Source organism: Numenius arquata, chromosome 25 (genome assembly GCF_964106895.1).
Source record: "Numenius arquata chromosome 25, bNumArq3.hap1.1, whole genome shotgun sequence".
Taxonomy (NCBI): domain Eukaryota; kingdom Metazoa; phylum Chordata; class Aves; order Charadriiformes; family Scolopacidae; genus Numenius; species Numenius arquata.
In genome coordinates, this window is record NC_133600.1 from 3,612,612 (window position 1) to 3,628,008 (window position 15,397).

General features: G+C 51.7%; 1 protein-coding gene across 3 annotated transcripts in view; it reads right to left on the reverse strand.

The window, feature by feature from the left end:
* PTPRS (protein tyrosine phosphatase receptor type S) overlaps nucleotides 1-15,397 on the reverse strand; it is a 100,305-nt gene that overhangs the window by 37,964 nt on the left and 46,944 nt on the right. For 2 of the 3 annotated variants that reach the window (XM_074163559.1, XM_074163558.1), the window contains 5 exons: nucleotides 10,595-10,864; nucleotides 7,871-8,452; nucleotides 6,820-6,953; nucleotides 6,503-6,647; nucleotides 214-519 (listed from right to left, as the gene is read on the reverse strand). In XM_074163559.1, coding sequence (XP_074019660.1) covers nucleotides 214-519; nucleotides 6,503-6,647; nucleotides 6,820-6,953; nucleotides 7,871-8,452; nucleotides 10,595-10,864 — 1,437 coding nt within the window. The remainder of the gene's footprint in view (nucleotides 1-213; nucleotides 520-6,502; nucleotides 6,648-6,819; nucleotides 6,954-7,870; nucleotides 8,453-10,594; nucleotides 10,865-15,397) is intronic. The other variant, XM_074163560.1, reaches the window with a different exon arrangement.

Sequence of the window (15,397 nt, forward strand, 5' to 3'; positions counted from 1 at the left end):
ATTTAACCCCCCCAACCCCAGAGCAGGGGAGGACAACCCTACGGCCCCCGGTTCCGAGGGGCTCGGGGACACGGCAGCAAAGGGCTCTGCACGTCTGGGGCGGCTCTCGCACCACAGGAGCCACGAGAAGGGACTCGATGTGTGGGAAAAGCCCACTCCAGGGACACGTTTTCACCAGGGGACTCAGGAGAAAACCAGAAAAAGCTCAATTACCATCTTCATCTGTCCGGACGATAACCGGCGAGCTCTCCGGGCCCGGCCCCACCTCCGTATGAGCCACGACAGTGATGCGATACTCTGTCCACTTCTCCAGGGACTCCAGTAGGATCTGACTGGTGGTTGGGGGGATATCATTCACCTCCTTAAGCTCCGTGTCCTCCGAGTCCAGCGCTCGATAGTAGACGCTGTAGCCAGCCAGGACGCCATTTTGGCTTTCGGCCGGAGGCGGCCGCCAACTTACCAGAATGGCGGTGGATCTGGTGCTGACGCATTTTACGTCTTGAGGGGGGGCAGACGGTTCTACGAGGGGGGGAAAATTCAGGAGGGAAAGGGAAGAAGGGGGAAAAAAACAAAAGATGGGAAAGATAAAAGAAAAAAAAAAAGGAAAAATGATAACAAAAAAATCTAAAATAAAACGTACAAAAATTTGGTTTAGGAAGATAAAATTAAAAAAGAGGAGAGCTTTTTGTTGTTGTCTTTTTTTTTTTTTTTTTTTTAAATGAAAAGAAAAAAAAAAAAAGCCAACGGAAATGAAATGGGGCATCAAAACTGAAATGTTGTAAAGCAAAGGACTGAAAGAGCAAGCGGGCTAGCCACGAGGGGTCCTGCTGCGTCTCCCTAGCACAGCTGGCACAAAACTAACCCCCAGCTTCACCCTGTGAAAGCCCTTTCCTTTAGCTCCCCGTTTCACAGCTGCCTGGCAAACCCTGCCCTGGCTGGTAAAGCACTTGTTTCCAAACTGCAGTCTCTGGGATCTTGAATTTCTTTGAAGGGATCTGTGAAAATTAAGTAAGAAAAGCCAATCTTTTGCCAGGAGGCTTACATTTTAAGAGTCTGTTACCTCCAGATGGAAGTTATTAGCCATCCACAGACCGTGGGAGGTGAAATACCGCGGGGTAATGCCCAGGATATTGCCCAGCAAGGAGCCCACGATGTGTTTAGATAGGAGGGGTTTGGCGAAAAGCCTCGCGAAGGAGCGAGGCAGCGGGTTTGAGAAGGCATTCAGGTACCCATGGGGTTTTCGGAAGCGGAGCAGGTCTAACTCCGGTTGTGCTCCCCACTAAACTACATCAAGGTATTTCTGAGAGCCCCGGGAGGACAGACACCTTTGGGAACGTGGCCCCGTGCGGCCGCCTGTTCTCACGGTGGCAGCAGACAACTGTCTGCGGGCTGTTTTTCAGGAGATGGGGAAGGTGTAAACCACAGCTTTCCAGCACAGCGCTGCTCACTTGGGCGTTACTGAGCTGCAGCAGGTAATTTTTAGCGCCGTCTGCTCAGCGGGAAGCAGGACGCTGACACCAGCTCCGTCAGACGCTACGTGCCGGGGCGCACACCGCGATGCCGTGGCCGTGGCCCGAGATGCAGGGAAAACTGCCAGAAACGCGGGTTTGCTGACGGGGATGGGTCTGAGACCTCGGCAAAGTCCAGAGTCTGCCGCTTCTGTACCCCACCTGCAGCCTGGGCTCTTTGGGAAACCTTAGACCAGACCTCTCAGGATCACTGATTACTATCAATTAGCCCAGGTAAGCAGAGTGTGATACGTGTTAAAGGCAAATCTGCACATCCTATCTCACCCAACCGAGTCAAACCGCAATAAGCAGCTTTTAACTCTCTGCAGACTCTGCCAGAAACTGGGGTGTCCTTACAAGCCCCCAAAGCATCACCTGCAAGAAGCAAGGCAGCAGATAAATGCTGGTCACCATTTCTCATTTCGCTATTTCTTCTCAATCAACAAAAAGCTCTTTTACTGAGGAATGATTTTTTTTTCAAACCTCTCCCTCCCACCCCTGAGTCACAAACAGATGTTGAGGCCCAGTTTGCCTTAAGGACTCTGCTAAACCAAGTCTCGCTTTTCCCAGTTCACACCGGAGCGAACGTCACGTGCTTTGCGTGTGCCTCCTCCAAACAGAAATCAGAAGGTTTTGCAGAAAGCACAAGGATTATCCTCACACTGCAGTGGCTGAGGACTCTGTCCAGTAGGACATTCTGGGTGTTGTCCTCCTACTTTCCTGCTTTCTTGCTATGCTAAAACGGCAAAACAAACCCCTTAGCCTCAGAAATCCCAGTGCAGAGGGTGGCGATCCCCGGCCATGGCTAGCCACGCAAAATAATACAAAATATGCCAAACAAACAGAACCAAAAGTAACAAACTGGAAAACAAAACGTAAATCAAGCCAGTAATTTAAAACAAACAAAAAAAAACATCAGAAAGGAAATCATAATAATAAAATAATACTGATACAAAAAGTGACTCCTTCCAGAACATTCCCAGTCTGTTTACCTACCTTCCACGCTTCAACTGCTAATTTATAAGACTTTCTTACGAGAGAACGAGAGAAACTGAGCTACGAGGCCAGACCAAGCTCCTGGTGGGTTTCTGCACATGACTGGCTTTTAAAATGCCACCCAGCCCCGCTGCCAGCTCCCCGGGCTGGGTTCCTCCCCCGCTGCCAGCAGAACCCCAGCTATTGCAGCAATGGCAACTTTGGACCCCGATCCGTTCTCTTTTGCTGAGCTGCCTGCGCAGAGAGCGGGGCGGCAGATTCCCTCGGGGGGGGATCTCTTTCCCCCTGTAGCCCTCTCCTTCTGCTCTGCTCGACGCAGCACCAACATCTCCAGGACGGAGGGGTGCTGCTCCTTCCCACACCCCAGAAGCAACTCGAGTCCCTTCCAGGGTAGGGAGGAAAAGACCGGCCCCTCTCCCAGTGCCTGCCATGATGCTGTTCGCTTCTTTTTTCTTCCCATCAGGGGCTGGTAGTGTTAAAAGCCACTTTTCCTGCTTAGCAGTCCAGCCAAAGCCACCACGGCGGAGAAACCCACTGCAGAGAGGGTCTGACCTGACCTACCCTTTCCATCCTGCAACTCATTCTGAAAGCCCCAGTAAGCAGAGCCGCAGCTCCAGCTGGCACTGGGGTGGTCACGCTCGCTTGCTCACTCACCCTCTACGCTCCAGCACAGGGACCTACCGAGAGGCCCTGGAGTGAGGCCTCCTTTTGGGACGGTTTGCGCTTTCTCTGGTCAAAAAGGTGGGGGTGGTGGTGGGGGACACGATGGGGGAGAAGGCCCAGATCCCACCCGGCCCCGTCACTCTCATCGACTACAGCACCTGGATGAAAACAGCCACCAAGTGCTGGCTGGCCAGACTGGAGCCGCATCTGGGGAGTTGATGGCACTGTGAGTTTCCTTCACAATCCAGCCCAACCTGCGTGACCCTGGAGACGTGTGCGTGGGGACACCGTGGAGGTGGCAGCTGCGGGCAGGAGGCAAAGCACCGCAGCCCAAAGGGGGGGCCGGGAGCTCACCTCTGCAACAAGCCCCTTTGCTGGCAAGGGAGCCACGGCAGAGGCGAGAGCCCCCCCAAACCAGGAGATGCTCATCTCTGTCTGCTGGCCTCTGTTTTTACCGGGCAGACAGCGCTTTGGGAACCCCTCCCCACCCTCCGGGACATGGAGGAGTGTGTGCAGATCCACGCACGCGTGTGTCAGCCTGCAGCGACAGGGTGGACTGTATTTGTGAATCCGCTTGAGACCAGCCAGTACTCACCTGAGCTGCATCTTTTACATGCTTTAAAGTTGACTGTCCAAGCCACAAGAATGACCCTTACTGACCTTGTACAATACAATGTTTTTTAACCCTTTAGGTACCACAGACTTTGTATAAAGTTTCGTTCACTTCATATACTGTGAGGAAGGGGGAAGGGAAGGAGAGCAGAGCTAATGGCTGGGGGAAACATCCTTTCTCAGGAAGGAACAGAGGGTAAGAAAGCCCCCTTGCTCCTCTACACCTGCACATGCAGCCTCACAGCACCCACCCTGCCACCCCTGTCTGTTGACGCATGCTTTGCGCTCGGAAATTTCTGAGTAGGAGAGTTGCCAAGGAGCCCTGGGAAGGTCATGGCTAGTTAGAAAGGGCAAACCAGCTTCCTCCAACCATGAGATTCTGTTATTTTTACAATCTACGTCTCTGGTACTTGAAGAGTTAAAACCCAGCTACTTCAAGAAGAAAAAGATACTTTACCTTTAGTTTAATGGATTTTTACTTTGGTTATGATGCTCAGGAGGAGCCAACCCTGACAAGGGAGGTGGAGGGTGTTGTGCAGCAAGGTGTGCAATGCAGGGAGGGCTGCGGCGTGCAGGCACATGCTTGCCAGCTGGGCTAGGAGGGGAAGAGCACCGAGCACCGCGGCAGGCTGCGGGAGGAACCAGGGGAGGCTTTGCCGTTGCAGAGACAAGATGCCATCGTGGTGTGAAACCGCCCAGCAAGAGACAGACAGCGAGAGAGCAGGGAGCTGGTTTCATCTGGCTGCGAGAGCATGCAGGCAGGCAGGCAGGCAGGCAGAGAGCGGAAGAGAAAAGAAAGGAGAGCCATGGAGCGAGCCAAGGAGGAGCTGAACGGAAAAGGAGCTGCAGAGGGAAGACACAAAAAGCCTGTCCCGAGCCAGAAGGTCTGTGAGCCGAAGGATGTCGCCCGGACCAGGGAGAATTGACTCGTTCCTCCAACAGCCAGCCAGGAAAAAATGTTTCACCGTGTTAAAGGACACTGACAGCTCCCAGCTGATGTTCTTAAGAGCGTTAAATTAATGAAACTATCCCTATGAAAGCTGAGCTACACAGAAATAAACCAGGCCTCCTTCTGAGCAGGTGCCAAGTTAGAAAAAGCCCCAAAGCCTTCCCCTTTCCCAGATCCCCTTCTCTTCACCCTTTAGGGAAAAATTTTCAGCGTCACTAAGCCCTACTACCATCAGCTCCTGCACCCCTCTTCCAGGCTGTTTTTATCAAACCAGAAAGCACAAATCCCCGACCCCCTTTTCCTCCCATCCCCATGAATCTCAAAGAGGGTAACCCCTTGTAAAACAGAAGCAGAGTGTGGGTAAGTTTGACACTTATTTTTCAGGTCCTTTCAGTTCATTTTCACCCGCCCCACAGTGATTCTCCCTCTGACAGTACCATACTGGGATCAGAACCAGCCGATCTGCAGCAGAGTCAGGAAAGGATTTTCTTTCAATACGTAGAGAGAGTCAGCAAAAAAATAAAAGGGAAAAAGGGGAAAAAACATTTGAAGAAAAGAAGAAAACAAAGTATTTTTGAATGGACTGGAGGCCTGAGAAAGCCCCAGTAAGGAGTTCTGTCTATGCAGAAACAGACTCCCCTTTCCTCCCACTCCTGGGGGGAGAGAAAGAGGAGAGAGACAGGGGAAAGAGAGAGAGAAAGAGAGAGACAGCAGGACGTGACAATTAAAACGGAAAGATGGGGCAGGCGCCCAGCCGAGAGCCCACTGCTCTCCCTTGTTAAGGACTCTGAGAGATGGGAGCAGGCGCTCTCTCTCCTCACACTGGTGACCAGAGCCATTTCTGAGTTAGTTCTGCTCCCGGCTACTCCAAACTGCAGCGGAGTGATTTAGTAGAGATGAGAGGAGACAGAAAACACAAAGAACAGCTGCCACAGCCACTCATGCAGTGAAAAAACACCTCATTTAAAAGCAAAGATCTGTGAAAAGCCCAGGTTGAAATATTGCCATCCAGGGTTATTGTCCCCAGGGCAACAGCGAAGGGAGACAATCCATTAAACTAAAACCAGCACATTTTGGTTGCATACGCTCCATCCTGGTGTCATTAATTTCCACCCCCCTGCCAGCCTCCACATGACTCCTCTCTCCCGCTCTGCCGGAACCCGAACGGGACCGTTCCCAGCACTCGCTGGGCCAGCAGGCCCTTCCTCCCCACGGCTACCAAGTCGCTCATGGAAAAGAGCATGAGGACTGCTTTCCCAAAGGCTGGTGAAAACCTTGGACTTTTGATTCATCGCCTTCCCTTCTCCTCTTCCTCCCCATTTTCCTTCTGTCTCCCTGCTCCATGGCTTGTGCCCCCCTCCCGGACAGCTGCTGCTGGGTTTCTACTGGTGGCCAAGCAGTTTCTGCTGCGCGATGGTGGGCTGCCGTCCTCCCTGAGCATGCTCAGCACCAACGCGGCCCATCAACGAGCTCTTCACTGCTCCCCACCCCACAAGCGGATGGTGCTAAGCGGCCTCCCACCGCCCCCCCCCCCCCCCCGAGCATGCACCAGCCCCATTTCACATCTCAGCTACCTGGGGCAGCGAAGGGAGAAGGCAGAATGTCCCAGAGGTGTCCCCCCTCCCGCTGTCCTCCCCGCAGAGGAACCCCAGAAGTGTGAAAGGTTGCAGAACCGCCAATGTCCGCCCCACAGCTCCGTACCCCTGTGCCCACCATCTCTGGCTCCCTGACTGTCTTCCCCTCAGAGAAGGGTGGGAAAAGGAGAGACACCTACTAGACTGCAAGGTGCGCTCTCTGACCTCCGGGGTGAAGGCCCCCAGGCCCAGAGCCGAGCGGGCAGCCAGCCGGAAGACATACTCAGTGTTGGGCTTCAGGCCTTCCAAAGTGAAGGAGGTCGTTGGCTCGAAGTTCTTCGGCACCTGAGATGGGCGAGGGGGAAGAAAAAAAATAAAAACAAACAAAAAGGGAGCGGAGGCGAGCCCTGCCCAGAGACACCTGCCCTACTCCCCTCTCTCAACCACCTCGGGGAATGGAGGGTCGGGGATGCTCCTCGGGGCCCCAACCGTTTGTGCTGCTCCTCTCTGGACTCACCTCCCGGCCGTGGTCTCCTTCCTTATAGAGGAGCTCATACTTCACTATGATCTCCTGGCGGGGAGGGCTCCATGACAACACGATGCTCGTCTCCGTCTTGGCTTCTGCTCGGAAGTTCATCGGTTGCCCAGGAACTGACACAGAGAAGGAGCGGATGGGGCAGAGGAGGCAAGATGAGAGACAGGAGAAACCACATTAACTTGACGAATGAGCAGACACCTGCCCTGTTTCCTTCAAAGCCTGTGTGTGAAAAGCAGGTCAGCAGCAAAATGCCACGTTACAGAGGGCAGGCCCTTCCTTTAAAGCAGTGGAGGGTTAAATCCCGCCGCAGGACTCGAGCACATCCAGAGCTGCTGGAGATGGAAGAGTCCTACTGGATCATATGCCTCTTTCTTGGCAGTGCAGGATACAGCCCTTCCCACTCATCCCCAGCATTAGAAGATTCTGGAAGTGGGAAGCCCATGAGCAGCCCATTAAGGACACAGGGTTTCCTCATGAGCACCCCAGGCCATAAGCAGAGCACCCGAAAGCATGCTGGGTGACAACCCATGATAAAACCTCCCATTTTTCTCAGCTCAACACATCTGCTGTGACAATTTGGGCTTTGTTTTGCTCCCTTTTTAGAAAAAGGCAAAATAAAGCTAATTCCCCACTCATCTCTGAGAAGGTAGTTTCTGGGTACTTTAGGAAGAGTTAAGCTTCACCATTGCCTGAGCAGTGAGTGTTTTTAGGTCTATTAAAGACGTTTAGAAACTGGAAGCAGTAAGATACCTCACTTTGAAACACGGCACAGCAGAAATGGATTCTTTGCATAATTGCTTGCCTCAACTGTTTAAGCAACAACCTTTCCCAGAAAAAACAGACCAGAAATCATGCACTGGGCCCTCTGGCTCCAGCCACTGGACCAAACCTCCTCATGGGAAATTATTTCTATTCTAACCAAATCGAACCAATAAAGAAAAAAAATGCTCCAGTGACATGGCAGCCACAGCTGGATAATGCTACAAGCCAACACCTCTCCCTACACAAAGGCAGTGACACAGGCGCTCACCTCCTTGCTGTGTCTTAACCTGGATGGGGTCGGAAAGGGGCCCGTCTCCCACGGAGGTGAAGGCCAGGACCCGGACTGTGTAGGTCTCGTCCTCGAGAAGGCTCCCCACCGTGGTCAAGAGGCTGTCGTCCACGTTATGCTTCTGCCAGTTGCTGACAGGCTGATCAGGCTCCATGGTGTAATACACACGATAGCCACGGATCTGCCCGTTGGGCTCCACAGGTTCCTCCCACTGGATGATCATGGTGGTGCTGCTCAGCATTCGACCCTGCACGTTACGGGGGGCACTGGCTGGAGCTTGTTCCCCAGTGCGAGTGACCACTGACTCGCTGGGAGGACCCTGCCCGATGCTGTTGACTGCAGAGACCCAGATCTCGTACTCAGAGTTGGGGCTGAGCCCCCCAATGCTGTAGCGTGTGGTGGTGATGTCCTCTTTGATCTGATACGGTCCATCCTGGCTTTTAGACTTGTATTCAATGACATAGTAGGACACAGGGTCTGGATTTCCAGAGTCCCAGGTGATGGTGATACTTGTTGCTGTTGTCTCTGTCACCACTGGTGTCCCAGGAGCCTTGGGGAGTGCTGAGAATCAGGAAGAACAGACATTTTAAAAAAAAACACATATGCTGAAACGGTGCCTAATTGGGCTAGTTAGGGCTGCAGGAGCCAGAGGCACAGTACCCATCACAGCGCGGCAGTTCAGTAAAGTGCCGCTGAAATATTATGAACCTAGTTATACACTCTATTATCCTCCTTAAACTGCTCCATCAAAAGGAAAGTGTTCAGCTAAACATCTGGAATCATTAGCACAGATTTCAGCTGCACATCCGCCGGCTCAGTTAAGAAAAAGCAGTTTCGCAGAAGCTCCTTCCGAGCACGTAATCAGATCTTCTGAAACAGCGCTGGCAGCCCGGCTCCGGCACTGCTGAACCTCCCCGCGTTCAGTGCGGGCTGCGCTCTCCAGAACTAGAAAACTATAAATACTTGGAGTGCCTCCTCTCAAGCCACAAACGTGCGTTTAATACTCATCTCCCCTGTCCCTCACCCAGAAAACTACCTTTGGAGCTTGCTGGATCTGCGCTAAATGTCAAGAGACCTTTAACAGAAGCTTCATGTGTTTCCCTCACTACACACTCTAGAATCTTTCCAACCCTCTTCTCTAGACTTGAGCACCTCTAAAGCTCTAACTCCTCCTTTCATCTTCTGACTGGGAAAGATCACAGATGCTTACACGCAGGAACATACCGGGGAATAGAATACAAATAAAATGACAAAAGGCAGAAGGCACCAGCAGGGCAAGATTCCCCATCTGAGGAGACAAGACAGTTGGAAGCAGAAGCAATGAATCTTACACAGCGGCTTTTTAAATTGATAGAATAAGACAGGGGAAAAGGGGAAGGAAGAAAATACTCAGGAAAATACAGAGCACCTCAGTCCAGCCCCAGGCATCCTTCTGCTACCATGTGAGCCCACTCCCTGTGCAAAAGCTCAGGATGAGCGTCGTGTCAAGACTCACTAGTCCCTACTCATTTCTATTGTCAGACCTTCCTTAGTTGCATGCACCAATACAACAGGATTGCTTTTCTTTAGCCCTCCCCTTCTCCAAAGTATTCCTTCTCCTCTCCCGCACCCACCCGCATCCTTTCCCACCCCGTCTCCCCCCAGACCCCTCGTGGGCAACGCCATCACTCGGAGCAGACACCAGCTCATACAAAGAGCTCTCCACTCACCCAACCACAGGGGCATCCCGCTTGGGTTTTAATACTCCCCTGCTGAGGACAGAATAGATTGAAGATTGCACCCGTGCTCCTCTTGGGAATCTCTAGCTGGAAGCTGGGGTTATTCCCCCTCTTGCTGAGGCAACAACGGCCACTAAGATGCCGGAACTAGGCTCTACTGCAAGGGCACACATGCCAGAGATCCTCAGGGCCTTGGCTGAATCTCTAACCTTGGAAGGGGATGGCATGCAGGCTTCAAGCCATCCAAGGCTCCTTGCAAACTGCCCGGCCAGCCTCATAGCCCAGGGCAGAAACGAGCATGCAGGGGTGTGAATCACAGCCTTCTTCAGAACAAACAGCTCAGTTGTCCTAAAGCGAGGAAAGATCTCAAGCCACCAGCCTCCCCTTCGCTGTGAACGTCTTTGTGTGTGGGATCCCCAAAGACGCATGCACAGATCCCAGCATGTGGCACTCGCGGTGCACAAGTCTGTCTTCCTGCCCATGCTCATACACCTACGCGTGTACAGGCCGGTCACAACACGGACTTACATACATGCAGTCAGGCACCACATGCCCATACAGCCACGTTGCTCCTTCTCCCATGCACACCCACACACACGCTCATGCACGACGACCTTTTTACATGCACAATTGTGTCCCCACGCTCCTCCCGTGCAGACCAGCCACAGGCTCACCCCGTGCAGACACACAAGGACACAAGCAGAAACGGGGACCCGCAGTCACACGGTGACATTCCCACTCGTGCAGCGGTGGAGGCTGACAGGCACGATCACGTTTCCACAGAGGCTCACATGCACAAACACGACACGTGCCCACATTTGCTTTGCACACATGCGCAGACGCTCCCTTACCGTGCACACAGCACGTGCCTTGCACAAATATACACCCGTGCAGCAGCTCACACGCTTGTGCATGCACGCTCCTAGAAACATGCAGCCGGGGAACCCACGCACTCGCTCACGCAGGCGTGTTCACACTCTCTTACATTTCACCGTGATCTGAGCAACGGCTTCTATGACTCCCAGACTGGACATGGCCACACACGTGTAGTTGGCTGAGTCCTTGACATCCGTGAGCTCCAAGACATTACGGCCCACGGGCATGTCATCTTCAGGCGTCAGGTCCTCCGCTCCCTGCATCCACTTGACGTAGGGCATGGGTGAGCCCACGGCCACGCAGGTGATGTTGACGTTGCCGCCGGGCATGATTTCATGGCTGACGGGTAAGATGGAGAAGCGAGGGGCCACACGGCGAACTGTGGACGAGACGCACAGAGGTAACAAAAAAACAAAACAAAACAAAACAAAACAAAAAAACCAAACCGAAACCAAAACAAAACAAAAAAAGAAAGAAAGAAAAGAAAAAGAAGGGAGAAAAAGAAAAAAGAGCAAAAGATAATTTAAATATAGATGGGGTTTGTCATCACTTATTTTCTTCCTTCATTAAAAACAAAACAAAAAACAAATAAATTAAAAACTCAAAAACTAAAAACCAAAAAAATTAAACTTCAAATAAATTTTTACTTCACAAACAATATATAGAATATAGACATAAAAGCGATATTTCATAGCAACAGGGTTCCATTGATCAAGATTAGACCCATCACAGCACAGATAAATACACAAAAATTTATTAGCAATTTCTCATCTTTACTGGCAAGAGCTGGCATGGCGAGCGTCGAAAAATCTCCTCCACAGCCACTGGGGCCCCCAGCTCCCCACTCCGCGCCCCGGGATCCTGCTCCTCCCCTTTTCCAGTGGAGTCCCAGTCCCACGTCACCTTCTCCCCCGGCAAAAGGAGCAGCCCCTCCACCACCACGGCCTGAAAGGGTCCAGGTGCCTCCTCCGTCTCCGGAGAGGGGCCCTCTCCCGCCGGCCGCCCCGTGCCCCGGGGATGCTGCAGAGGTGGGCTGGTGGCGAGGAGAAGGCCGGGATGGAGATGGAAACTTCTCAAGATTTTGCCTTGTTGGACCCAGAGAATTCAACAAAGAGAGAAGTATCACATCGCCAAAGGCCAGTGAGACACCACTTGAAAAGTCAAAGAGGCAAAAATATAAAAAAAGGAAGGAGAGGGAGCCCCCGGAGCGGGACAGAATTTAGTTAAGTGTCTGCGTGTGAGAACCGTCCAGGGGGAGGCAGTCCCCCTGGAGCGAGAAAGAGTGTGGAAAAGATGAGAAACTCTAATGAAATTTTTGTGGTTTTCGGGTATAGAAACCCTAACGAAGCCTCTTTAAGATCTGACACGGTTCCATCGATAGATGCAGCTCTCAGAGTCACAAACATCATGCAAAATAGGTAAAAAAGAGAGAGAGAAAAAGATAGAAAGAGAGAGGAAAATGCAGAGAAATTTAATTTATGGGCGGCTAGCAAATGCCCACATGGATACTGAATAGAAAGAGAGCGACAGAGAAAGAAAGGAAGACAAGAAGAAGGAGAACAAGGAGGGGAAGGGAGAAAGAAGAGAGAGAAAGAGAGGGAGGGGAGGGGGAAACCCACTTTAATGCTGCATACTTTTTCTAGCTGATGTGACCCAATGTGGTGGCTCACATTGTCACATCTCAGCCCTGGCGGAATAATAAATAGAATAGAATTAATAAGAAAAACAAGGTAATGAAACTTTAACGTTGAGAAAACAGTGACATGTTCTGTGCATCTCCTTAGCAGAGAGGTGGATGCAGCTTCCAGACCTTACACGATAAGAACATGGACGCAAAGGGGAGGGTGCGGTTTCCTTGGCTCCATTTTCTGAACTAAACTGGGCTGGACTGGCCGAGGTGGGTGCTCTTCCTTCGGGGTGAAAGCAGGAGAACGGACGAAGGAGGAAGGGATGTGGATCGGAGGGGCCCTGGGGAGGGAGCTGAGGGCAAGGTCCCATCCGCAAGCACAGACCAAAGGATACAGAGCCCGGGAAGATGCAGGCACAGCAGCAGCCTGAGGAGAAAAGGAGCGCGGGATTCCTCCAGCTTCAGCCATGCAGTCAACTCCCCTCGGGTGGGGAGTGAGGGGGCAGGAGAGTTAGGAGTGCTGGGGGCCTGAAAAATATCTGTCCCTGCTGTCCCACCCCCAGGTAACCTCTCTGAACAACCTCTCTACAAAATCAGTGGCCGTGGCATCCATGCAAAAGCAGTGCAAAGGCCATCAGAGCTCAGCCTGCCATAGCCCCCCGCCAAGTCCCAGTGTCTTCAGATGTCCCCCAGAACTGATGCCTTGGGTTTTTCTAGTATTTTCTCTTCAGCCCACTTCCCTGGCTGCCGCTCAACATTACGGATGTCCTCAGATGGGGAGGGCGCTGCCAGGAGAGGTAGTGGCTGTTTCCCATTTAGCGGGGCTTTGCTGAATAAAAGCCAAATCCAGCCTCTGCCTCCTCCCACCAGCTGACAAGGAGATGTCTTCACAGAAAGGTGTGCTCTTCCCACGGTGCTATCGGATCCTTTTCTGCACGGCTACCAGTGCCCAGGAACCAGCACTGAGAGGCAAGGAAGAGAAGACTTCCAGATTTGCGGCATGAGGAGCTTAGAGATGTCAGAGGAGAATTCCTGCATGCGTGGATTTGGGAGGAGAACGGAGAGCGTGCCCTCGCCTCCAGTGTAGCTGGGGAGAGGAGCGGGGTCTGGGGGGAGAGACCCCAAACTCACCTGGGCACTAACACTAGAAGGTGACTTTCTGCTTAGGGAAAGGCGTAAGGAGGGTACCACGGGATCTGCACAACCTCAGGCACCAGCACTGGCCCAAGAGAGCGGGCAACATGCTCCTCGCCCCCTCCTGCCACGCCGCTACGGGAGACTATCAGCCCTAGATGTCTACTCCATCCTTCTTCCCACTGTCTGCTTCAGGAGGTACCGCATTTCAGAAAATGGAGCCATGTGAAGACCACACCGGTCACAATCTGAGACAAGATGGAGAGAACTTGAAAAGAAACAAGTGGGGTCAACATGCAGACAGATCTGGGGTGGGGATGACTCTTCTGAGGAGGGGCTGTATGTAACCTTCTGGAGAGGGGAGGCAAGGTGGGAAGAGGTGAGGAGAAATGGGGAGACATACGCCGGACAAGATCCGGTCAGCAAACAGCATCAACAGCAACAAACAACGGCAGGTGGGATGCAAACACTGAGTTGTCATGGAAACAGAACAAGACAATTAATTCAAACCGAGGCTAATCACAAAGAAATAAAAGCGAACTAAAAGAGAAAAGAAAAAAGAAAAAAAAAAAAAGAAAGAAAGAAAGAAAGAAAGAAAAAAAGGTAGAACAAACCAGAATTGAATAACCAAAAAGCATCATTTGATGTATGGTGGAGTGCTGAGAATCGGAGTCTGAAGGGAAGAGGCTGCTGCTGCCTGCGTGGTTTTGGGCAGGGATGGGGGAGATCCACTCACAAAACACAAGCTCGGGGCCACGGAGCTGGAGCCGAGCACGCTGGAAACCGCCAAGCAATTCTGCCCACCCTCCCCGCAGCACCCAGGGGTTCAGATCAGCTTCGCGGGGTCTCGGGGCAGCACCACTTTTTGGGCTGTTTTAATGGTATTTGTCACGCTTAACTAAGGGGGAGCGACCGGCACACCTGGGAGAATTTGGAGCAGGTTAACGACAGGCCAATGCAAGGCCAGACCGGGCAGTAGCACTTCTGTTGTGCATCCTGGTTTAAAAAAAGCTACACGCTCCCGTGTGCGCACAAATATACAGACATCCACACACCAGCCTAGGATGTGAAAACAACTCCAACATTAAACGTTGGAGACCTCGGAGAGTCCCTGGATACATCCCTGCGATGGCTCAGGGCTGTGACAGCCGCCTTTACTGTAAGAGGAAATACTTAAAGGGCTCGTCTCTGGGTACCCAGAACCATCGTGCTGCTGTTTATTTTAATTGCTCTCCCGCTCTGATTTGGCTGCTGACATGAGATTTGTCAAGCTGAGAATCTCCGGGTCAGCGTGTAGGTCAGGGCCTAGGAGGAGGAGAGCGCCGGTGGGAAGAAAGCTTGAAGTGCAGCTAGAGATTGAACCAAGAGCAATTTCAGCTCTGGGTCCAGCTGGGTTTCACAAATAGCAGCTGAAAGAGCGAAATTTTACATGTAAAAAAAAAAAAAAGCGGTGAAGAGATTCCTTCCATTTTGCTATATAAGACATTCAAAGGACCAGAAAGAACTGCCCTCCCTAGGAAGGAAAAGTTGGGATGGGGCAGTCAGGGCTCTACTTTATAGACACTTATCTAATACTTTTACCAATTTCTGGTTTCAAGAAGCACCTTCCCTGAGTTTCAGGGATGTTTGGTTTCCATGACAGCTTTGTCAGACCTGCTTTACGAAGCCAACCTTGCATGCGTACACAGATGTGCATGCTCCATGTGCAACATCTCCCCATATACACACACAAGCAGGCACACACAAACACACATTTTCAATGGCCAAAAAACTCTCAGGAGCTTTTTTCAAACAAGGATACAGCTTGTTACTGATAGAACCAGGTTTTAGAACCGGAGCTGGACGTTTGGGATGCGAGGCAAATGAAAATTACTTCGATTTCTGAGGCACAGAAAGATTTCTGAAGTGCAGTTAGTTATGAGTCTGTTTAATATCGTCTGTTGGGTGAGTATTTCACACAGGCAAATTCTGCTTAACATCACTTTCATTAGAAGCTGAACAGATCCATAACTTTTCACACCCGTGTCAAGCCAATTGGTTTTGTTGCTGAGAGGTTAACCCAGTTTGTGTTCTGTGAGTGGCATTTTCGGTGCGTTATTCTTTCCAACCAGAAGGTACCAATCAACATCGCTACGGTTCCCCACCACCACC